Genomic DNA, 26,079 nt, shown 5'->3' with positions numbered 1-26,079 from the left:
CTATAATAATACGTGCTGAATTGGTCTGGTCTGACTCAGTTCATCATTGATTGGGAGAGAACAGTTCAAACTTACTGGCTGTGTAAAACAGTGGGCGTGACTCATTATACTATTAGCAAAATGCCGTAAAATAACGCGCGCTCTGTTCAACCAAAACGGCGTTTTTTACGCCGTCATATGGCAAGATGAACGTCGTAAAAAGCGGCGCTTTCCATGAACAAAAATACGCCGTGGAATACGGCGTCATTGACGTATTTCGCGCGTTTTTTACGGCGTCTGTAATTACAACGGCGTAAAAAACGCGCGAAATACGTTTTAAAACGCCGTATTTTACGGCGTTTGGCTGTAAACGCGATTAATCTATAGCGTAATTCTGACCCTCTTGGCTTGCCATATGCCATAGTATGAAGAGTTGAGCGCGCGTGTGTGTCAATAGTTGAGCGCGCGTGTGTATCAAGAGTTGAGCGCGCGTGTGTATCAAGAGTTGAGCGCGCGTGTGTATCAAGAGTTGAGCGCGCGTGTGTATCAAGAGTTGAGCGCGCGTGTGTCAAGAGTTGAGCGCGCGTGTGTCAAGAGTTGAGCGCGCACAGAATTAAGAGGTTGAGAGAGAGAGAGAGGGACTTGACAGGAGCGCAGAGAATAAGTTTGTGAGAGAGCACCTGAGTAAACTGCGTGAGAGTAGTTATTATTGCACGTTAATATGGATAATAGCAAATACATTTATTGAGCACGGAATCGTTTTTTCTTTGCTCAAACGAATTTTTTTTTTGCGATTGTTAATTTCTGTTCAAAATATAATGCAATGTGCTTGCAAAATATAGTTCTCTGTGCTCAAAACTTACAATTACTCGCTCAGGAATGAGGCACATATATAACGCCATACGTGTCTGGCGACGCGACAAAGTTGAGATCTGTTTAACTTTATGCAAATAGGGAGCGACTTTCGGGAGCGACAACCAATAGGAGCGGAGCGCGTATGATCCTTCTCCACATCATTGGATGTCATTCATAAAGGCAACCAGTAGTGGGAACTCCCACTAGCGACCTCATCGCCAGCCACTGGCGACATGCAGCGACAAAGTCGCTTGTAGTGTGAACCACTTCCTGGTTGCATTTGTTTAAAGATATACTGTCCAGCATGAAATGATCATTTACAAACACTTTTTTTTGCTGATTTGTTACGCCTCGCATAGTTGCACTGGACATTCACATGTTTATGACAAACAGTCATAAAGGTTAAGTTCTCTCTTTAACTCTGTACAGAGTGAACTGAAACTCATGTGTCAGCATTTTCAAGGGGTCGACGTCACACGGGGACAACCTCTTCTTTTAATGCCATTTTTCTTGTCCAAATGCATTTTGGAAGCACTTTATGTGTATATCCCTCACATCTTTATATGGAGATCCCTGTAAGACACATCAAGAATTACACACAAGTTGTGTACACATAAAACATACCAGATTCATCAGATGTATATATGCACACTTCTTGGGTTAACAGCCATTTGGATTATTTGAATATTCCTTTTGAGTTTCCCTTGTGTCATTCACCGCAGTAAATAATAAATGTCCATTCTATTGATATGGAAAGCCTAGTTCTTTAAATGACTACTTGAAAACATTTCCATTCATTTAAATCATGTTGTTCCCTTAACATAAGAAAACAAAAGTTTGGGCCTCCTGCATTCAAAAAATACAGTGAAAACGGTAATATTACAATGTAAAATAATTATATTAGAATTATAAAATATTTTTATTATAGTTAATAATGTATTCCTGTGATGGCAAAGCTGAATTTTCAGCATCATTGCTCCAGTCTTCAGTGTCACATGATCCTTCAGAAATCATTCTAATATGCTGATTTGCGGCTCAAAAAAATATTTATTTTTGATAAATGTATTATTATTATCAGTGTTGAAAACAGCTGTGCTGCTTCATATATTTTAAAACATTTTTAGGACAATTTGATGAATAAAGTTCAAAAATTGTAAACGTCTTAACTGTCAAATTTAATGGACCCTTGCTAAGAGTATTAATAATACACACACACACACACACATACATATATATATATATATATATATAATATAAAGTAATACTCTTATTCAGCAAGGATATATATAGCTTTTGAATGGTAGTGATAGTAATGAATTGCTAGTTCATGAATGTGATGCTAAGATCTACTGAGGGAAAAAACAAGCTCAAACACTAAATGCTTTTGGCATTTTTATTAAGTTCACTTTGACATCATTACAGGGACCACAAGTTTTCCTGTTTGCATCTTTCCCCCTCCTCCCCCCCACAAAAAAAAGCTCCTACATATTAACTTAAACTTAATTCAGAATTAACAAACTAAATGTAGATGTTAGTCACCACATCTAGTCTTCAAGAGTCAAAAGCAAAAACAATGTGACCTCAGTCAACCCTTCTCCGAGAGAAACACAGGAAAGAAACAGCAAACATGCTAAAGAACTACAGGAATAAGTTAAAAAATAATACCCAAATATTAAACTGAAACTCAGTAGAGTAGAGAAGAAAAGATACGGAGACGTAGAACCTAAACAGAGAGGTCTGCATCTATTATAAAAGTAGTTATATAATTATAATTTACCCTTTAATAAAAAATAAAAAAGAAAAAGAAAAAGTGGTAATACAAATTGTCATAGCTTGACCTGTTTCTTCAAAAGCAACACACACACATGTGATCTATCCTGTAGAACATGCCAGTTAAGCAACAATGACAAGACACTTGCGTCCGAATCTGATCATGTGTGTAAACATGCATAAAGGGTATGTGAGAGAGAAAAATTAAAGTTAATTGGAAAGGGGCCGTAAAAAGAAAAAAGAAAAAAAAAGAACAAACTTTTAAAATGCCAATGAACTTGTCAGTGTTTAACATTTCCGATGCTATTTTTCCCAATTTTGACATGCTTCCAACTGCATCAGCTGGAATGTTAAATGGCGCAATAAAACCATTATGAGCTGACAGACTATCTAGTAAAAGCAACAACATGAATGTAACCATAACTATTGATATACGGTGCGTATTCCATTTATCACATTGTAAGCCTTTGCGCAGACGGACTGCTTTTAAACAGGACATCCAAAGCCATTTTTTACCATGCTACCCTTCCCTTACAGAAATCAACTCACCCTTGTATCTTAAAAGCCAACAGTGTTTGCAGTGGGACTTGACTTTTAAGGAAAAACAGTGTCATCACATGTCATTAGTAAGTGTAATAATTTTATCCAGCTTAAATAATGCGATGTTCTTTGCAGTCTTAAACAAAAAACATATGAGATATTTAAACTTCTTCAGTCCCCAAGGTGGTAAACAATGCCCTAAAATGCTGACAAAAAAACATGTTTACCTTTACCTAAAATTACATGAATGATGACCATTGGCCGTGGTTTAACAAAAATCAATGACTTTTGAGGCCAACTTCACATCTCGCACAAGATTATTCCCCTTCTCTCCTATAATTCTGCTGCTCTGGCGATCCTATACATAAAACTCATTCTTAAGGTTATTAATATTTATTGTTACGAAGCCAATGTCAGACAGGGGACTTAAAGCAGCCAACCTAATCGAGATATAATATAATTACTATTATGTGAAGAGTAGTAACGATAACATTTAACATGTGAACCCAACTCCGACGACTGAGTGCAAGAGAGGTGCGAAAGAGAAATATAAGAGCTGTATATTCGTTTTTTTTTTAAATATAAAAAGCAACACTAACTACTTCACAGCAAAGAGCCTGTTGTAATCGAACTATATATACATACACGATATTAAAAACTTTGCCAATAACAGGGAGGATAGTGAACTAGACTGAATTATCACTGCTGGTTGCGTCCCGATCAAAACGTGCAAGACAAGTAAAGTTCAGTGCATTTCAGATTAATACATACACATTTTTCAAAGAACAAACGGGGGGAAAAGTATGTTTCATAACGTTCACTTTTTTTTTTGTCAGCATTTTTCAGTGAAATGTTCATTTTTTTAAAGTACAGAGTCAAACACCTGTCTCTTTATTCATTACTACCGCACCACCCTAACCCAACACTCCCGAAACCAGGTCATAAGTTCAGTCTAGTTCACAGATCCTTCCATACGCTGGCCATCAAAATGGGCATCCAGTGGCATTACATCACTTCCTGTGTTGAAAATCATCAGCTCCCGGAGCCCGAGCTTCTTTTCCTAATGCTCGTTAATAAGCTGCAGTTAACAGTGAATATCAAGAAGCTTTTTAGATTTTACATACTAGCTGGTTCAGTGCAGATGGTTGTTTTAAGGTGTGAGGGTTAAACAGGGGAGGAGAGAAAGGGGGCGGGGCTTAGAGTAAAGGGAGGTGGCTAGAGATAGAAGGATGGTAAACATGGCAACAACTGATCGGAGGAGAGGATCATTCTGCTTTACAGCGCTTCATGGCTCCTGGGAGTTTCTCTTGTAGCCTGAGGGAGACAAAGAACAAGCCTCACTAATTGGCAGCCATTTCCAAGACTCAATTCTTTATAGATGAAGAGCATGCACAGTAAGTGCACATTCTTACTTTATTTTGAATACTTTATTACTCTACTCAAAGCATACTAACTTGGCCATTGTAGTGTTGACTTGAGTGCGTACAATGTCGATGTAACGGTCAATCTGGGTCTGTGGAAAGAACATAGAGATGCTGCATTATAATAAACAATAACGGTAATATTACTGCATGTGCTTCCATGCAAACTTGCTGGCATTACACTAGGATGTTGTGGGTGAATGCTAGGAATATAGTAACTGACACTAACGACTATTTTTTGTGGATATTAGTTTAGTTTAGTTGTACAATACAAATTATATACAATAAAAAGTGCAGGGAGAGGCAGAAAACACATGAGGACTTATTTAAAGCCTCCAATGAAAGTGAAAATAAAAAATATATAAATATTATTGGTTAAATTGATTAATTGCGATTAATAATATCTACCATAAAAGTATGTAAGTGTGTGTGTATGCATGCATGTATTGTGCGTGTATGTATGCATGTATATATATATATATATACACACACACACATATATATATATGTGACATGCGAATAATCGATTTGACAGCACTAAGTATGTAATAATGACTATACATATATATAGTAATATATATGTAATAATGTAATAATGACTATATATATATATATATATACGTATAGTCATTATTACATACTTAGTGCTGTCAATCGATTAATCGCATGTAACATGTATGTATATGTATATATATACGTGTGTGTGTATGTATATGTGTGTGTGTATATATATATTACTCTAAAACAGTTTCTGAGCATCATGACTTTCATTTTCTCACTATGAAGATATTAAAATCTGGGTTACTGCAGTTTTGAGGTCAGTGTATAGTGCTCTGCGCCATTGAGATTAAAGAGACAGTTCAGAGTTTTGTGGCACCATTATGAAGTATCATTATTTCTGTACATTATCTTCATTAGCGCTGTTTAAAATGAAGAAAGGTCAGAAGAGAAAAACTGCATCAGGCACTCATTAACAAATCACAGTTACATAAGAATTTAAAACTTGACAAATGCTTTAAGAAAAGATTATGACAAGTGTTCGGAAAGGGCTTACATAAGAGCCCTCTGGAGCAATAATCATACATAACGATTACTGTTCAGTCTGAGTGGGCCGCTGTTCTCAAACACTAACTGCATGTGTGTCATCTATTAGATGCTTTTCAAAAGCAACTCTGTGCAAGTGTTTCAAAATCACATCATTGTTATATATGAAACTGCATTTTATTGCATAAGTTTCCTCTGTCATTAAAAGATCACTAGTAACAAGAGTAACTTGCAATACTGGTTAGCATAAGAATTAATTAATACATGAAGGCACATGAATAACGTATGCTTATCTGTCCCAATTTGATTTAATTAGTATCGATTGTGATTCACCAGTTTCAAAGAAATGTTATTTGCTTGCTTTTAAATTATATGCCATATAAATTATATACTAATAATATAAATGTATATTGATAATAATAATAACAATAATATCATTATTACTACTACACTATGGTTTAAAAGTTTGGGGTCAGTGGGATTTATTTTGTGTAAAGAAATTAATACTTGTATTCAGCAAGGATGCATTAAATTGATCAACAGTGACAGTAAAGACATTTATAATATCACAAAAGATTTCTATATTCTATTTTATTTCTTTTGAACTAAAAAAAAATCATGGTTTCATAGTTTTCCACAGAGACATCAAATCAGCATATTAGAATGATTTCTGAAGGATCATGTGACTTTGAAGCTTTGTCATCACAGGAATAAATTACATATCAAAATAGAAAACTTCTTTTAAATTGTAATAATATTTCACAATATTACTGTTTTACTGTATTTCTTATCAAATAAATGAAGCCGTGGTAAGAATAAGAGACTTTCAAAACAATTAAAACAATATTACCGACCCTAAACCTTTAAACAGTAGTGCATTATTATCATTATTATACAATCTCTTATTTGGACTACAACAATAAATACTCTTTAAAGAGATGGTTCACCCAAAAATGAAAATGAAATATGAAATGAAAAAAATCCTTTAAAATATCTTATTTTGTGTTCAACAGAAGAAAGAAACTCATTCAGGTTTGGAACAACATGAGGGTGAGTTAGTGATGACAATTTTAATTTTTGGGTGAACTTGAACTATCCCTTTTATGAACACACAATGCATAGTTTGAAAAGCAAAAACATAGATCTAACCTTGTTTTTCTCATAGATGAGCGGTACACTGAAGAGCAGGATGTCAGCTGGAAAAGAAAACACCCAGTATTGGGTGATTATGATTATTCTTAAATTCCACATGGGATAATTCAGAAAAAGTCAAGTCTCTTAAACTCAAATTTAAGTATGGTGCTAAAAGTGGTATATTTGGCCTACCCAGGATGAGGATGGTGATGCCATTGAAGACCGCTCCAACATATGTCAGCAGCCACATAACCACTGCCAGCTGAAAACACAAGGAAAAATGGGTCAAAAGAACAGAAATCCTTTGAATCCCTTTTAAACCACCAAATCTGAGAACACATTTTTCTAAATGAAAAATGATGAAATCAGTGTTTTAATAAAAATCATAGAGCTAATATAGTAAGGGTGATAAAAGAGATAAATGTTCCTTGTTGCTTCTCGTCATTTTTGGAACTTGAATATCCATATAAACATGCTGTATGGAAAAGACATTACATTCTTTAAATTATACCGTTTTTTTTTAAATCCACAGAAGAAAGTTTGGAACAACATGAGGGTAAATAAATTCTGAATGAATTGGAGAGCTATACTTTTAAATCCGTTCATTTCTAACTGACCTTGAGGGAATCCACCAGATCCTCGACCAGAAAGAGGCGGCTCATCTGCTTGAGCGCACGGTTGACGTGTGTGAGACAGGCGTCCACGTGCTTGCGGAAGGTCTCGGGCGGCACGGCGACATCTTTCTCCATCAGAGCTCTGTCACAGGCACAGGGGTCAACCCAATTAACCTTGCCACTGCATACACACACAGCACTGAGCACCACTGCACTCAAAACCAAACCTTACTAACACCGAGCATGACAAGACATGCCAAACTGACCTACAGTATATGAAATGTGTAGCATGTATTTAAAAAAAAACACTTTCTCCTATAAATTCTATTTTTATTATATATTCAATATGGTAACAATTTATATGTTTAATATTTTTATTATTAACAATCACATTATAATATATACATATTATTTATTAAATATATATTTTTACAAATGCAGTTTTTACATATAAAAAACAAAATATTTTTTATTTTATATATATATATATATATATATATATATATATATATATATATAAAAGTAAAATAATTGTATAAAATAAAAAATATAAAAAAACCTGATTTTTTATTATTTCTCATACACAGTGGTGGCCAAAAGTGATGTAGGGTAATTAAAAACTAATATTCCCTCCTGACAAGTTCAATTATTACACCATCAAAATATGGGGAACCCATTATATATATTTTTTAAACATTTTAAATTTTGTTTTAAAAATGTAAATTTAAAAAATTTGTTTAAATACAAAACACTAAATTGGTAAAGGTATTTATCTGACAAAATTAAAGCTTCAGGCTTTATTTAACTATGCCAAAAAAAACTCTCAGGAAAAAGCATACAGTGACTTCAACATAATGAGCTATTAATATTCCATTGGTTCTCTCTTGTTTTTGCATATGCTAATCATTTCTATGTATGACTGTCTGTCTGGCGAAAAATTATGTTTTCAATTTGGCATGTTTCATTGCGTTCTCAAAAATAAAACAATTGACTCCAATCACAACTACGCAATATGCTTATAAATCTTTTTTTATAATATTTGAGGTAAAGGGTGAAGATGTTAACAGGCTGGACATCACTTTTGGCCACTACTGTCTAACAGTACTAGTGGCCCAATGTTTTTTTAAATATACAATAAATATATATATCATCTCTAATAAGACGAAGGTGTTTTCTAAAACATGTACAGGACTCTCACTTGAAAGGGTGTCCATCGGTGGACTTCTGCACAGCCTGGATGACGGACTTGTAGATGCGGAAAGAGATGGTGACACAGAGCAGAGCCAGCAGCAGGTATGAGATCACGCTGATCACGCTAAACGCTGCCAGAGAAAGCAGCAACAGCAGCGACACGCCAAACACCACGCCGGACTTCTTAGGGTCCCGCCAGTGCACCAGGTCGTTCACTGCACGACAGAAAAGGCATGTGAAAAACGTGCGCGTGGTGTGTTTTGATGAACGTAACAGGAAATAAAAACAGCACATGACAAAAATATTGATATCAACTGTTGAATTGGAGCAAAACAATTTAAATCCAGAGTATGCAGCAGTAAAAGCAGGAACACATTTGAATAAGTTATTTTGGTACCTGAACTGTAAAATCATTAGTTCTGTCATAAATAATACAGAGCTCATATTTTCCATACAGCTGCGGTTACATAATGCAGTTTTCGAGTGGCTGGTGATGCGGCGTGAAAGGAACCTTTTAAAGAAGCCTTACATAAATGGCATTCTCCACGTGGAGTGATGCCTTGAGGGTTTCGGCTCTGCGTGTTTCCATTTCTGAGGAAATCAAGGACGCATAAACAGTCTATGGTGGTATTCAAGACATCAAACTTCATAAGTATGTACCACAAAAGAACAGCACAGTACACCCATTTACATATTTATATTTCCTGGCAAAGACTAGATGAGGAATTCATACTTGGCCATGTGTGGGATGAGTCCTGTAACAGAAGACCTTACACGTGCAAGCGTTGGCTGGTTGAAAACACAACCACGTCTTCCACTGTTACTATGTTTGGTCTGTCAGCTTTAATACATCACACCACAGCACAAATATGGCTCTCCCACTCCAAGAGACTGTAAATGCATTCATGCATTCATTTCAAGCAATACATGGTCAGGTACCGCTTTTCTTTTCTTTTCTTTTCAGCGAACGTTTAAACTCTGAAATACACCATAATGCAAATTATTATTTGTAATTAGTTGATGAAAATGACTTAATGAAAATTTTATTAGGGGCAGGAGGGAGATAAATGGTCAAAACTAGCCATGTTAAATAATATTTAACAAGATCCAGTTCAAATGTTTGGGGTCAGAAAGATTTTTTTTTTTCATGTTTTTAAAAGAAGTCTCAGCAAGGCTGCATTAGTTTGATCAGAAATACAGTAAAACAAAAAATGGCTGTCTATAAAGTATAAAGCCATTAAAGAATAAAGACTGTTGTATTTACTTTTGCCAAATAGGTAGGAAAACTTCAATGCCCATAATGCACTGGGCATGTTGCCGTCCGAGGCCACTCCCACCAGTCTGCTATGGATGCACTTAACGCATAGTAGAAAATACTTCTAAGAAAACTTTGTCATAACGGTGTCGACTTGTATAGTTCCCAGATGCAAGAATTCAAAGAGTAAACATTTAGCGGGAGTGACTAACTGTACAATAACTGTTCAGCTAATAACCCTCAGTTGATCTGACTGTCCATGGGCGGAGATACAAAAACGAGGAAGTAAAATAGTTTTCACGAAAGCCCTGGAGCTGTCAAATAAACGTGAATTTCTCGGTCCAGGTAACACAGAGAACATTGTTCATTCACATTTACTACCAACATTGTAACAATACAAAGCTGGTTGAAAATCGGTGAAGCTACACTTGAATATTTTTATGAAAACTGTGATACATTTGAGGATTTTTTTTGATGAATAGAAAGTTCAAAAGAACAGCATTTATTTGAAACAGAAATGTTTTGTAACATTATAAATGTCTTTATCGTTACTTTTGATGAAATGTATGCATCCTTGCTGAATAAAAGTATTAATTTCTTTGACTGACCCCAGACTTTTAGTGCATCTACTTGTTCTTAAATATGGAATTTGTGCCATTTTTGCTTTAAAAAAAAAGTCATGGGACACCAATGTCACCAAAAAACCAGTTCAAAACAAAAGACTAATAATGAAAATTCAGATATTTAAAAATGTGGTATTGTACTCAACCATTTACCATAAACAAACAGGCACATTTAAATCAACATAATTTGGATTATTCATAATTTTGAAATCTAGATGAGCTCTGATCAGTTGTATGCTGTATTTTAAGAGAGGAAGGGAAGGGAAAAAGTAATATAAAAACAAAAACAGTGATAGAGCATCCCGAGGGAAAAAAAAAATGTTTACAACAACAGTCAACGTGACATAACTACAGCACAATGGTGTGTGGCAAATGATTCAGAGCCTGAGAGAGCACTATTGTTTTTGTCCACCCCGACTGCTCGGGGGCTAACACTCAGTGCATGTGAGGGGTTTCCTCCCTGCTCACTGCAGGGGCTTGAGTCCCTCCCAGCATGCTTTGCTAGTGCCCACAGGGAGGCAGCCTAAGCTGAGAACAGTCATTCGTTATCATTCCCTCCCTCCCTCGCAAGGGTTAGTGGACCCAGATACAACAGCATGTCCCAGTGGCTAAGAGTGGCCTCTTTTAGTTCTCGCACAACTCAGCTCTTAAAGGTACATGCACCATCTAATGCATTTGTGCGAATCCGTGTAAGAGTCCACGTGTGTCTGAATCATTTAAGAGTCATGCATGAAATCACGTATTCACAAGATAAAAAAAATCTAGTTTTTACTTATTACAGCGAGTGCTCAGTTGTATGTTTAGAAACGAACAGTGTGAGCCAATTTTCATGCAATGAAAAGCTAATGAGGTCAGTTATTTAAAGGCTATTGGCCATATTTATACACTATGGTCTGTTTCAGTGTTCTTAAAATGTTTGCACTTGCTTCTTATCCTTTTAAAGCCTCAAGTGAAATTAAACTACTACATTTTACAGGCAGAACATATGGAAAAATTCAAATGCCTAACGTGAATATTTATTAGTTTATATACATATGAATTAGAAGTACATAAATGTGTACAGTGATTAGTCAAACCTATGCTTGAGTTAACAACCTCATTATCTACAGATCTGAAGAACCCAAGTGGAAACCAACACACCCATTAAAACAAACATTCACACCACTAGAAAGCTCTCAGTCAGCCGTACTTAAATGATTGACAGCTAAAATACCAAGATACAATCATTGTCAAAAAATGTCAGCCACAGCAAACAAATCAATGAGAGACTGAAAAGTGAGACAAACAATATGCTCTAGATCTGTTAAATAACCCACTTACTGTTACAACTATATCTGGCATCTAGCACAAGAAATGAATTACTGTCTATATGAAAAACTTTACAGCAGGGCTGGAATGAGGCGTTGACGTAATCAATTATGTCGATTGCGTAAATCAGAGGAATGTGTCGATATGTTGCACTGTTTAGTGTTTATATTCCCCAGTGATGGTGGCACCGACTCCCAGGCATGCTAAAAATATGCCGTTATTACAAAAATATCGAGCCCGATCTAAAGTGCAAATTTTTAAACAGAGAAAGAAGAAAATGGTTATCTGCATGCTCTGTAAAACTGAAATGGCATAGCACAGCAGCAAAACTTCTATGCAAGAGAATCTGAAAAGAAACGCCCCGGGGCTCTCCTACCTCAAAACGACGAGACAGCAGTGTAGGTATTTGGACTATTTCTACACAGCACTAGAATATGCTTGTCGGTCCCATATTTTGTGCTTAATACGGCTGTGTTCATAAAGCATTCTGTTTTTTTACGAGCTGCTGTGATTTGAGGCTGTGAGACACGTGACTCAAACATACTCTCTGCAACCGGTAACAAAGCATTTAACGCTGTTGTTTATTTAGTTATATTATTTAATAAATCTAAAAAATTATCGCTAGATTAATCGACTGAAAAAAATAAGTTGTTCCAGCCCTACTTTACAGTAAGGTTAAATTAATATTGCTAACTTTTACAGCATTTATTAATTTCTACATTTAGGAAAACATTTAAGAATGGATTAACAAAAGAATATTTGTATAACAATACAGTACATTAATAAATTAACATTATCCTGTATTAACAAATTCTGCAAAAATGGTCATGATGCATTAACTAATGTTAACTGATACTTATTGTACAGTGTCCCCATATGTGTGAGATAAACAAATACCAAAACAAATACTAGTGTTCATTGTCTTTTTACTACTACATACCCAAGTAACTTTCTTACATATAACATTTTAATGTGGAACTTAGGGCTTTTCAGTTAATCAAAAATTATCTGTGATTAACTAATTGTGAAATGCAAATTTATTCTCCATTAATTTTGTTGATCATAATAACAGGATGTTATGGAGTCCAGAATAGCAGGGCTCAAACATCAGCAATAAAGTAATTGAGGGACACATTCTTAGCTTATTTTGGATGTGTAGCCTACAAAAAGAAAACATACAAATTACAACATGCAGGTTCTATTATAACATATTTCTTTAATAGAAATGAATAATTGTGCTTACAATAATCAAGAGAAATAGTCAACAATAATGACTCAACAATTCTCCCAAAACTAAAGGGGGACAATGTATATATAGTCATTATGGTAAAGGCCAAGCATTTCACCTTTAAGTAAAAAAAAAAAAAAAGCATAAACCGATAATTCTGCATCACTTTCTCTCTAGTGTTACACCAGATCAGTACACACATAACAATAGCCTACTAACTGTCAAATAGAAGATAATGCTACTCCTTTTAAATGACACATTTACCCTGACTTTATTCCCAATGGCCTTTCTGAAGGTTATATAAAAAGATGAAACCTGAGACTAGACATAACCGGTCACCTGACTTCAAGGGCTGTACAAGCCATGCAGCCACCCTGCAGGAGTGTTTATATCCATTCCTTTTAAAATTATACCATCATGTTTTTAAGGTCATGAGACATGGCACAGAAAAAATAGAATTAATTTAATGTCATGGCTAGTCCTAGTTTATGTTTATTCAGTTTTCCTCACAACAAACAAGTCATTTAGAATCTCCATAAGGCTATTGTAATAACTTGAACATTTTTAGTTTTTGCCATCTTTTCAGAAACATACTTATAGGTTAGTGTTGAGTAAATTCAAGTTGAGTTATAAAGAAAAAGAGGTAAGTAAGGTCTAGTGTCTGGGCATACTATGCGTGCAGGGTTAGCAGGCTGCTTGCCCAGAAGAAAGACATGTTACCTGAAAAGTGGGTTAGTATTGCTGTCAAGACATGCTCTGCAAGATGGTAGGCCTCTGCAACCCAAATGTCGATTGCCTCTACCTCTTTGGGAAGTACTGCCTGACACTCGTTTGGAAGAGATTGAGAAGATGAGGTGATTGAAGCCTCAGGATTTGGTGTAGGAATAGGAGCTTTATCAGGCTTTAGGACAGTCTTCATTGTGGGAATATTCTCGTCTTCCTCCTCTTGGCTGCTCCCGAGCTCTTTCAAAGCAGAAATTGTGAGGCGCTCCTGCTCCAAGTCCATGATCATTGCTGGGGAGGATTGAGTGGAAGGAGGAGCATCAGATTTGGAATTCTGGTCTATAGTTTTGTGTCCAGAACTAAACCCCTCAGGTTCCTCATCCTGTCGTGACTTAAGACACTCCCTCATGAAATCCACAAAGCTGTCAGTAGCTGCTGTTACTGAGCATTCTGCTTCAAACGTCTCTGTATCACTCATGGTCTCTGGCGAATCCGGTCTATCTAAAAGATCTTTGGGGGTCACAACTTGAGGTTCAGACTTCGTTATCACTGATCCCTCAGCAACCTCATTTGTTGTAGGCTCAGAAATGTTGTAGTCATTGATTTTGCTAAACTGCTCACTGTGGAAAGAGGGGAATGGTGCAGGTGGGTTCTCTTGAACCGGGGTTTGTCGGTCAATGGACTGCACTGGCAACTCTTCCAGTTCCTGCAAGTTATACGTCTTGATTTCCACTGTTGACTTTTGATCTTCTGAATCAACACTTGGCATTTTGTTTTGGCAGAGTATAGTCTCAATATCATCAGGAATGTCAGATGAAGTTTCAAAAAGGGAAGGCTCAGGCACAGATTCATAGTCTAGTTTGCATTCGTTGGGTGTCTCATCGAAATCAGTGATATTCTCAAAGGATTCTTGAACAGGAGCACTGATATTTTGATTATCTGTAAGACAGTCTGACTTTGAAAGCTCTGTTTTCTCACCTTTACTCTCCTTAACATAAGACAAATTCAGCTGGTCTTTTAAAGCAAGCTCTTCACTGGCGTAATGATCCAGGTATGTCTCTACATCACTGGGCTCATTTGAGGGGCAGCTGATGTCTGGTGGAAGGTCAGAAAGTATTTCTGCAGTCTTGTCAAGCTCTTTATCAAGGGTAGACTCTTTAAAGGGTTCAAAAGACACTAAATTCTGAGACATATGCGACTGCTCTTGAGAGTCCTCGAAATTCAGGCCTCCTGAGTCTGGGGAGGACTGGAGGAAAATGCCACTTTCATAATCATCGTCAATAACCTGGTGTTCAGGAGAGTGCTCAGCATCAGAGTCAGTTTGATTTACCTGAGAGGAAATGTCTTGGTCAGGTTTATGTTCTTCATGTAGAGTTTCCACAGATGCATGTTCTGAAACTTCTGAGTGGTGTTGCTCTGGTGACCCTCTGCCCTCACCTTGCAAAATCTGACACTTTTCACCATCATCCTCCTCACCTTCTACCTCAAACTGTTCTTCTTCCTCATCACTTAGCACTTGTTCCTCAGTTTCAATAACATTAATAATAGGTACCTGAATTGGCGGTTTCTTGTTGTTTGGAATGGTCTCCTCTTCCTTGTGGGTTTTGGTGTCTAGGTCATTGTTTCCCATTATTGGGATGCTCATGGCTTCCTCAATCACTGTATCATCCGACTCCCCAGAGCTGTCTACCTCCTGGATTTCAGCAGGCTCCAAATTTCCTTTCGAAATGTTGGAATATTGTGTAGAACTAGGTTCCATCTGTTGGGATACAGGGGGTAATGGAGACTCAAAGTCTGCAGGAGGAGCAGGGGAGGAAGGAAGCTCTTGGTTGTCTGGGAATATCTGACAGTCTTGAGTGCCTGTATCAGCTTTCTCTTGCTTGTCCCACATATAGGCTGTTGGTAAAAAGTTCAGGTCAAATTCAGAATCTTCCTCAACACTCTCTTGTTTTGATTGCTTGTTGAAATCCTCCTTTGATTGATCAATGTCATCTGCAACTTTGATAGGGCTGTCCATAAACTGATCAGGAACTCCTGCAAAAGGTTCTGGAACTTCACCTGTATCAACATTGTTTGCTTTAATCACTTTGGATGGGCTCTCTTGCACCATGGGGGACATCTCTTGCACCATGGGGGACACATTTTCCTCATCAAGAACTGGATCTTCAATGTTGAAATCTGGTGCAGGAGGTAAGTGAGCTCTCATCCAGTCAGCTGTGTCCTCAAAGTCAGTCATATGCCTTGCCTCACCAAGCACTTCGAAGGGTGATTCAGGAGATTCCTGTTCATTTGACATTGTCCTTTTCTGAAAGGACGAGCGGGAGGAAATTCCATGCAATTCTGTGGGGGATTTCTCATAGTGACGCTCTTTAAAATGTGGAAACCCCCCATCAAAATCATTCTGCTTTGCAGCTAAAGCTTCCAATGCTTTGATTCTCTCAGATACTGGTGAAGTTTTTATAGGTGAGTCCTGCTTTTGAGAGCCAAAAGATGAATCAAAAAGCTCTCGTTTCTCTTTGAAGGTACGGTCTATGTTGTCACCAGGTGATCCTGAAGATTCAATTCCACAAGCAACTGGAGAAAAGGAACTTGACTGAGGAGAAAATTGAAGAGAGGTAGCCAAATTTTCTGAAGGCTTGTCAGAGCCTAGTACAACTCTTTTGTCTGCATCCATCATGAAGCAGGAAAGAGGAGGAAAAGGAGGGTTGGAAATAAAGACAAACTCTACCTTAATTCTGATTTGCTAAAGCAGGGGACCATATTTGAAGCTCAGGTTTGTTTAGGGTTGTCTTTAACAAATTAAGAGCAGTAAAATTTCAAAGCCAAAGATCCCAACAACTTTAGCAATCAGCAGCTACACTGATACTTTATGTAGCATTCCCAAGATGCTTAATTGCTTGCATCCATTTAACTGAAGCTAAAGCGGTCATGCACACACTGCATGGTCCCACATATTAATGGATGGAGTTTGATGTCTGCATGCCAGCTTGATAATGTGCTGATACCATTGAGGAATCTCAATGACACATACAACGCTTCTTAATGCATTTAATTGATCCTATAGGGGCAGATTTACAAATTAATTTAGATGACATCCATAATCAAACAACAACCCCAAAACAAAGAAACAAACAAAACAGACAAACAGAAGTAGTAATCAATATCCTCAGTAAAATAACCAAATAATTTGTTAAATGATTAAAATACTATTATTGTGTAAAATACTACTAAATGGCTGTCTGAGCTATGCCTCAACTGTCTAACCATCTATTAAAATAAAAGAAAGAAGATAAATCAAATCATGGTGTAGATGACACAATGAGGCCAGGATTACAAGAGCACAGGGAATGCAGCAAAGTGAATGCTGGACTGGACACATGCTGAAAATGGAAATCCTGACCATTTTACCATGCAACACAATGGCTGTGTCCGAAAGCTGGAAAATTATGCCTTCACAGGCACTATGTGGAGGTACGCAGGTAACAATGCACATCCAATTACAATGTTTGTGTCACATTCTGTCCACTAAGATGCCTCCATCTCGTTGATCTATGCGTGCAGTTCGGCGATTTGTGGAAAAAGCTAATATGTAGTCTAAAAAGACGCATTAGAAGAGTAAATTAATTCATAAATATCCATTTAAAAAAATTGAGAAATAAGCATTAAAATATTTAAACATATGCATTAATTTGAATTTGCTTGTGTTGTATAAGATGTTACGGTGCCTTGGAAACCTAAGGAGGCACCTTTAAACACAAACATACCCTGTGAAGTCATACACTGACTGGGCTGAGAGGCAGCAAGCCAGTTCCCTTTCGAACACAACCCCTATGTTTTAATGTATGGCCTCATTGATTAGCATAACATTAGCTTTTCAGTCTTGGCTAAATGGTCCTGACTACAGATTAAAAATAATGATAAAAAGGGTCAAACTTATATCGTCCAAAATTATTTTTAAAAAAAGCTGTAAGATTAAGCTATATGCTAAGCAATATTTTTTAATTATAATTTCTTCTGAATCTTCTGTAGGTTGAGATAAAACAGGTTCCAGAGTGACAACCACATTCTAACATTCTAATCATTTTGTTCCTTCCCAAACCTGCCATTTCCTGGTTTTACTTTAAGATATAATCTTTGAATTTGCATGCTCTGGGCATAGTAGTGAAGTAGTGGAAAACTTTCACTGACAGAAACTACAATTTTCCTAAAGCCTTTTGAAAATAAATGCTTCTGAAAATAGATTCAAATTATAATAGTTAACATGTTATTGCTCACTACTGTTTAAACTAACACTTTTGTCCCTACATCTCTTCAAGATTCTGTTAAGGACAAGTGCCTGACACTAATTATGCAAATTAAGCATCACAGTTATGACGTGTCTTTTAAACAGTAATGCAATTCAGACTAGTTTCCTGTAAAAACTTCATTAGGCATGGGAAACAAAGATCCAAGTTTTCCATAATCTAAGTATCTAAACAAAGTTCTAGGTTTTACAGTTTTTTTTTAATAGCGGACTATTAACTGAAATAAATTTCTTCAAGATAACAATGTTCTAAACATTGTTGGGATACTTATATCTAAATATCTCAACATAGTGTGTGATATTTACTCAATCTACCCTTCCTATATATAAATGCTAAAATGATCAAACTCCTGTATGTAAATAGACAAGAAACAAAACAAGAAACAAACACAAACAAAAAGACTAAAACTTGAGGATTTCCTCTTACTCTGTGGTAAAAGACAACATGCAAAAGGCATGGGAAAAGCAGGTGAATATTCAGCCGCAGCAGTCACAGGGAAATAACCCCGAGCAGCGTCCTGTTGCTAGATCCCTCCCCAGTGTCGCTCTACCTTCAGGACCAGTGCGGTGTTGGGGTTGGAGCTCCAAACATGGCTTGCTGTGGGGGAGGGGGGACATCAAGGGCAAGAATCCTCAGGGAAACCAACCTGTTCCATTTTTAGGATTCTGCTCTCGCACAAAGTGAACTTGAACTTCTCTGCTATCTTAAAATAAGGTGGCAATCTTGGGATTAAGCTGGACCCACAGTAACGCTGACCTAAATCATGTTTGCAGTGGGTATAAACTGGAGCCGATTGAATTTCTACCATCTGTGGGGACTTAGCTTTCCCATTTTTAATCAGTGAACAGTGTCAGATGTGGGGTGTCGACAAGATGACAGGGTATACCAATGGTAAAAAGGGGGTAGCCACAAATTGTTGCCAGGATTCATTTAGGTTGTTGACTGGCTAAGTTCAACTTTTTAGAGTGGGAAACCCTATATTACAGGGTATTGTTAGTAAATATCTGGATTTACAGTCAAGAAGAGACCATGTTAGATCTAACAAGGCATTAAAAAATCAGCCACAGAAATGTGGATGACCTCATTTGAAGAACATTCATGAAGTGAATCCAAGTTTGAGGATTTCAGAAACTGTTGAAAACAGAAGGGACTTGGCTGTTATTATGGATTCCAACATGCATGATTGCAAGGGGTCACCATTAGAAACAGCAAGGGTCATGTTACAAGACTTCTGGTCAGGGAGGGTGGTTGCACTGCACAGTACACGGTCAAGTGGCGTGCAGGTGTGAGACTAACTATTAGCTTGATCATCCACTTTTATGTGAGAACTGAGTTATCACGACAGTACATATTGAAGGAGAGGACATTTCCAAATATTCCCCAGAAATGGGTTAGCTTCTAGCATCATAGATAAATACTTAATTCTTTTGGTTTCCGTGAAAACAATCAGTAGATTCCCTCTGTGTCCTCTGCTTCATTTCCTACGCTTAAAAGGAAGAACTCCAAAAGAAGCCACTACTGCGAGCATCTAGTCTGGTATAGAGGAGGAGAGGGTCACTGGCGAGAGGGATGGAGAGTGTCATAGCAGCAGCCCAGCGGGACATAGCATACTTAATAGAACAGATATGACAGAGGAGCATGAAGAGAAAGATAAAAGGTAGAGAAGCAGGCGAGCATCAGAAGAGAACTATACACTTGCCTTGAGGAGACTGAATGAGAGATACAGGCGAAGAAAAAAAGGAATCTGAAAAAATAAAATAGGACAGAAGAATGAGAAGAAAAGTCTCAGTATCCTTCTTATACTCTACATTTGAAAGGGGAAAATGTTAGTGAAATGCCCAGCGAAGCACCTTTTACATCTTAAGAAACTAAAAGAAGAAGAAAACAGCTGATAAAGAACCACCAGCACTTTCCTCGAAAACTTACATGACTTAAAAGGATAGTACTAGGCCAAAAAAGTAAAAATTCTATCATAATTTACTCACCCTTGTGTCGTTCCAAACCTGTACAACTTCTGCGGACCACAAAAGAAGATATTTTGAAGAACGTTGGGGGTCCAAACTACACTGGACCTAATTGACTTTCAATGTATGGAAACAAACAAACGAGACCGGTTTCAAAAAAATCTTTTGTTACACCCAGGTTTGAAATGACATAAATGTGAGTAAATAATGAGAGAATTGCACTCTTTTTTGGAAGCCTATCCCTTTAATCTAAAATTCAAGGAGGTTCTATGAGATTATCAACTGTAATTGCTGTAGTTAAATATTTCTGTGGTGTGACATGCTGTACTCGTCTCTTTCTAAAGCTATTTCAAAAAGCATTCCTCATTTTATGCATACAGCTTATATTTACTTGAAAAACTACACAAGAATACTTCACTTTTAAAAATTCATTTGTAACCCCAGAGAAGGCGAAAAGGTGTATGGAAGTTTTTTCTAAGAAAATCAAATTTACATATTAAATGGTCAAGGTCAAATGCTAAAATAATAAATCAAATAGTCAAATTGGCCTCCCATAGCTCATAACTAACAAGGCTCACAGGACCACTTTATAATATGAGTATCACATTATAGCTTTAATTATTTATGACTGGGTTGTACAGAATTGATCCTTTTAGGGGGGAAAAAATTCATAGTTTATGCAACCTTAAATAGGAAAATGAAATTGCATTTGAGCATCCATTATTACAATTTGATTTATTATTTGAAAATGTGAACATTTGATTTTACCATTTTAAGTTTGTTAGGAAAAAACTTCCATAAATATGATTTTAAATATGTACAAAAAGAAGAAATGGTGATGAGTCAAATTACTTAAAATATAAATTTTTGCTTATACATTAATATAACTTGATGCTTATTAAAAACATAACAAATATATATATAAAAAATGAAAAGTTAATTCATGTTATCCATCAACTACCCATTGGCACTTTTTTACTTAGTAGGAACTAAATCACATACACAACATCCCTCGATGATTCATCTGCATAGATTACTGAACATTACTTACTCACAATATTCAAACGGTGGAACTTTCTCATGGAATTTTCAATGATCCCTCCCATACTTTCTGACATCTATCCCTGCAAAGCACCCACATGTTGCACCATTGTGTTTTGTAACCTGTTAAGGGAAGCCATTTTTAGCCACACTTCAAAATTTCGTGTGGTTTGGAAGCGAACAATATTTGCATTCATCCAGAACTAGCCACTTTCAACAGTTAGGTCAATCATCAAGCTATGGGGGCAACACTAGGTCATCTAAATTCGATTAATATATCTTGGAATCTCAAAAAGAACAGGGAGTGCCACCAGTGAGTGGTGAGAAACAGGTTGATCTAGCACAGCAGTCTTAAGACATGGCAAGCTCTACTGGTCACAAATAAGGAGTGTACCCCTGCTTCACGACATTCTTTGCCCAAACCACACCTAAAAACTTTTAACTAAGTGACACGCCTTGAAACAATGTGGACACCAAAACCCTAACAAATCTACACACCCTCTATCATCTTGATTGAAGTTTTCTTTCCACTGCTTATGAGTCAGCCATATAGAATCTGCTTGATAGCAATAACCATCTGATGCAATTTGGGCATCACAATCTGACATTGATGGTTGGCTGGTAATGTTTAACTGGCAAACATTTAATAAGGAAATAAGGTGAAGGACATGATAGCTAGATACTATCTATTGCAAGGGCAAAGGTTAAATGCACCAAGATGGCTTGTGTTACAGGGCGGCGCTTAAAGTGGGAACAGATTGGCCTCTTGACACTGGAAGTGCCTTGCGTGGCATCTCTGTCATGCCAGTAATATCAGCTCTATTCCTGAGGGGACTGAATCATGACACCCAAAGCTTTAAGACTGCTGCCTCATCAGCTGTGATCAGCTCTGACCTTAGGCATCACACCCAGACAGAAGAGAGAGGCCGATAGAGGCTGACAGTATTGATATAAGATGAGTTTGTCTAGTTGATCGGGTAAAAATATCATGGTCCCATTTAGAATGATGTATTTTTAATGGATTGTTCTGGGTTGAATAAAAGTTAAGGTCTTCCAACAACATCTAGGGGTTGTTGACATGACATGCCTTTTATTGTGGCATGCTACATATCATCTAAAGTTAGCAAAATGCACATGTATATTGGGCGATGTCTACCAAATTGGCATCAGATGATGATGTCTATAGTGAAACATCGCGATGGATTTGCCTGTTTGGCAACATTTTGGATTTAAACCCAATGCAAATAGTTAACCTCACTAACCTGCTAAGAATTAGTTGTGTTTTTCTATTTGTTGTGCGGCCCCGAGTTGGCGCTAATTCTAAAGTGCAAGTAAAATGCGCACGGCATTCATAACGGTGCGTGTCTGTCTAGCAGCAGAGCGTTTATGGAAGCTCAACTTCTATAGGAATTCATTGAAAAGGCTCCCTCTGCTCCGCACCGTTATGAATGGCTGTGCGCATTTTACTTTCGCTTTCTGGCCAGAAACCTTGATATTTAAACTTGTTTTTTGTTCTAACCACTGTCTACCATGGTAAAGCTACGAAGAAGGCATATTTGGTGTAGCTTATTTAATCTAACTTAATTTAAATTATTTTGAAGTTTGTTGCTGTTTTTGTAAGCTTGGTTTAATTCGTGTAAAACATCTAGTAGCCTCAAATTTTTTTTTTTTTTGCACAAAATCTTTACTGTTTAAATTGTGTTAATTGAACTGTTTTGAATGTAATTTGTATTGTGATATTGTAAAATTACCTAGGCTAATATCTAAATGTCTTTTAGCCACTGCACTATCGGCCCAACCCTAATATATATATATCATTATATATAATTAATGACAGAATTTTCAGTTTTGGGTGATCTAACCCTTTAAAATTGTGAGGTAAACGCTATTTTACTTAGTCAAACAATCATACTTAAAAATATGTTTGAGTATGTTGAAAGTTGTTACAACGTTACTCTGTGGCTGGTATGAGACAATTGTTGCACACTGCAGTAAGCTAGATTGATATTAGAAATAGAATATCATATTAATAAAAGCTGGATAACTTGTGTTGCTTAATGGCATGCAAATTCATTTTATGAAAATGCTGAATTATGGCTACTACAAATAAAGCTTCATGTGTTTAATGTTAGCCATTTGACAAAATAGTGTTGTCTCTGAGGCATTGACATGGTACAAATATGTTACTCGCAGTAAATCAAGAAAACGAGATTCAAACAGTAAGACTAACCGTGTTGAGCTATATAACAATGATTCGTTTTCTGTCAATAAAGTTGCTCAACCGTTTCTGCCAAACAGTTGCTCACCTGTCAAATAATACACATAATATATTAAAGTGTCTTTGATGTTTTCATGGTTTCTACGGAAATAAACTCGGAAATCGAGGGTAACGCCCGAGGGATATGACGTCATTGAATAGTGAAGCAATGACAGGCCGTTACACTGGTTAAAATAGCTGATTTCACTGGATTTAAACGTTGTTGGAAACATTTGGGATCATGTAAGTACACAAGTCAACAAAATATATAACATTGTTCTAATGGTTTTTGGAAATTTTAATCCAAAAATCTAACATATTGTGTCTTTAAAAGAAATGGTGAGTAATCAGAATGCCTGAAATTTACAATTTGCCTTATACATTCATTAACTCATTTAAAAGGCAACTATTGCACGCTTGCTCTATAGATTTCCAAATGAAAGTGCGTAACTGATAATTAACAGTCACAGATGCTATCGATGGAGCTTAACCTGAATTTAACCCAGAATACTACATTAAAAACAACACTTGGCGAAGTCTGGCATTATTAACTTCCTTATATACTTATGTAGGTAGAATTTGTGTAACGTTATGATCTGTCCAGTGACAATGGCACCCGCACAGGCATCTCAGAGGGACATACTGCAGCTAAATTTAATCATCTGGTTCAATATGTCACCTTCACATATGGTATCGGTGTTAACAAGCCTGTAAGACAGTCATAATGTCTACATCATTCCAGCAATATTCAGATTCTAACCCCTAACTGAACTCAATGCGCTTAAGCTCAAGAGCCAAACAGCATATGAAGGAGTCAAACATTTTAAACCGTGCTTAAAATTCAGAGAAGGCTGACCGACGTCATGAGTCTTAACTTCCCGTCCTAATTCTATTAGATTCCCAGACGCCTAAATAAAGCCGAACCAAGGAGGACAGAAGCGCTCCATATATGCTGACGACCTAAAAAGCAGTGAACCAACATCCATAGTCAACAAAAACCACACGGTATTGTTTTCACAACGGAAAAACATACAGGGCCCGAACAAAGGACATCGTGTCATTTCAAAGAATGATTGATGGACAAATGGATGGAGCTGCATCTATTAGTGCAATGTTTTTTTTTTTGCTGTTGTTTTTTGCCGTTTCTAAAATATAAAAATGATCGCCTTTAAGATTTTTTACACAGCATGCAAAATGACAAGCGATAAGAAATTATTAACAAAGCCATCAGACTTGACAGTAGCGAATCGGTTCTTTTATATAGTTCGTTTTAAAGAACCGAAAGAACGCCATGACATTATTATTACATCTCAGACTTGGCATTTACATAATTTAAACGTACCAATAGCAATATGTAGGCGTATACTCTTTTTAAAGGCGTTTATTTTAATGTCACATATGTCCTTATTCAGTATGTTGCAACCATTATTCAGTTCATAAAAGTAATTTAGAACCCAAATATGTTGAATTAATTGAACAATTTAAACATTATGGGTTGAATCAAGAACCGATTCAGTTCTGAACATCCAATCGATTCACTGACAAGACCCGACTCAAAATAACGATTCATAATTGGTTCTAGACAGCTCTATTGATTATTCTAGCTTTGTCACGTCGCTAGAAATGTAGATGGGGTGTGTAAGCAGTTTTTCCCTTCATTTACACTGTCCTCCAGTCTCGGATGCATCTGCACTGCAGATGATCAGCTGAGCCGCAACATGTGCCCATTTCAGTTCAAAGCAGTATTATGTGTCCCCATATTTCTCCATGGCCTTTTCCTAAAAATAAACGTCAGGTCAAAGCAGTGGATGAGAACACATTCATTCGGAGTCCCACATCCGCCATGCATGCCATGTTAGGCTATCCCTGCAAAGTGTAGATTCATCAATAATCTTTCTATTATGCCAAAGGGAGGCGATATGGAAAGTGTACGTGAGAAATAAACAGTGCAGGACTCTTGCATAACGCCAGAGAGTTCCAGTATTACCTTCAAGGCATTTTAAACATGTGCATACATTCAAATCGACTGGCTCAGCTCGTATTGTCCTCAAACTCACTATTCAGCGCGACATTTCCATTTAGAATTAGAATGGTACCATTTAGAATGTTAATAAAACAACACACAACCTAAATTGAAAAACAAACAGAACCAACTCAACGACACTGTTGTATGACGTTCACGTTCTCTTACCGGAAAACTTTGAGTCTTTGGCCGTTGCAGAATGTCCATCGTTTAGGCCTTGTGACGACGAAATCTGAGAAGATTGGGTCATTGGGTCTGCCATTTTTGTCGTGTTGCTCTACGGGGTCTGTAGCGCAGAGGTGGTGTCGTTGAGGTTGTGGCTGTTGGTTGTTAATCTGAAGGTTCCCGATTCACCGAGTATTTCCCAACACAGCAGCGGCGTCACCGAGCCTGCACAAGCACATTAGGTGAACCTGCCTGAATGTTGCAGTGGATGGGGGCGGTGTAAGACAGACAGGGCGGGTACAGAGAGAGAGAGAGAGAGAGAGAGAGAGAGAGAGAGAGAGAGAGAGAGAGAGAGAGAGAGAGAGAGAGGTTCGTCATAAAACAATTTTGCTTTCGGAAGCTTCGATATTCTTCCACACGCCTTCCTTTTCCTTCATCTGTCCCATACATTATTATTGTAAACAAATGCTTTCTGTATTAAAGTATGATCTAAAACCTATATCCATACATTATCATCAGTCATTAATCTTAATATCAACCTGAATTGCAATTCCTCTTTCTATTCTGCCGCCTCAAGCATCACAACAGTCGTTATTAACCCTGAAACCTACGAACAGTTTGAATTAGGTTGATGTCTAAT

General features: G+C 37.0%; 1 protein-coding gene across 2 annotated transcripts; it reads right to left on the bottom strand.

Moving 5' to 3' along the window:
• Nucleotides 1-2,920: 2,920 nt before the first annotated feature.
• rtn3 (reticulon 3) lies at nt 2,921-25,725 on the bottom strand. 2 transcript variants are annotated; one of them, XM_056259230.1, is made up of 9 exons: nt 25,443-25,725; nt 19,689-19,733; nt 13,683-16,349; nt 8,556-8,763; nt 7,361-7,499; nt 6,936-7,005; nt 6,759-6,805; nt 4,599-4,657; nt 2,921-4,458 (listed from the first exon to the last, which is right to left on the bottom strand). In XM_056259230.1, exons 1-9 carry the CDS (start codon nt 25,534-25,536, stop codon nt 4,410-4,412), a joined length of 3,378 nt encoding a protein of 1,125 aa, XP_056115205.1. In that variant the 5' UTR covers nt 25,537-25,725; the 3' UTR covers nt 2,921-4,409. The 2 variants fall into 2 exon arrangements, with proteins under 2 accessions (XP_056115205.1, XP_056115206.1); XM_056259231.1 differs by lacking the exons at nt 13,683-16,349; nt 19,689-19,733 and having other exon boundaries at nt 25,443-25,706.
• Nucleotides 25,726-26,079: the final 354 nt, after the last annotated feature.

Source organism: Rhinichthys klamathensis, unplaced genomic scaffold, assembly GCF_029890125.1.
Source record: "Rhinichthys klamathensis goyatoka isolate OS25496 unplaced genomic scaffold, OSU_Roscu_1.1 h1tg000165l_1, whole genome shotgun sequence".
NCBI classification, from domain to species: Eukaryota; Metazoa; Chordata; class Actinopteri; order Cypriniformes; family Leuciscidae; genus Rhinichthys; species Rhinichthys klamathensis.
This window is presented reverse-complemented; position numbering and strand designations above follow the sequence as displayed.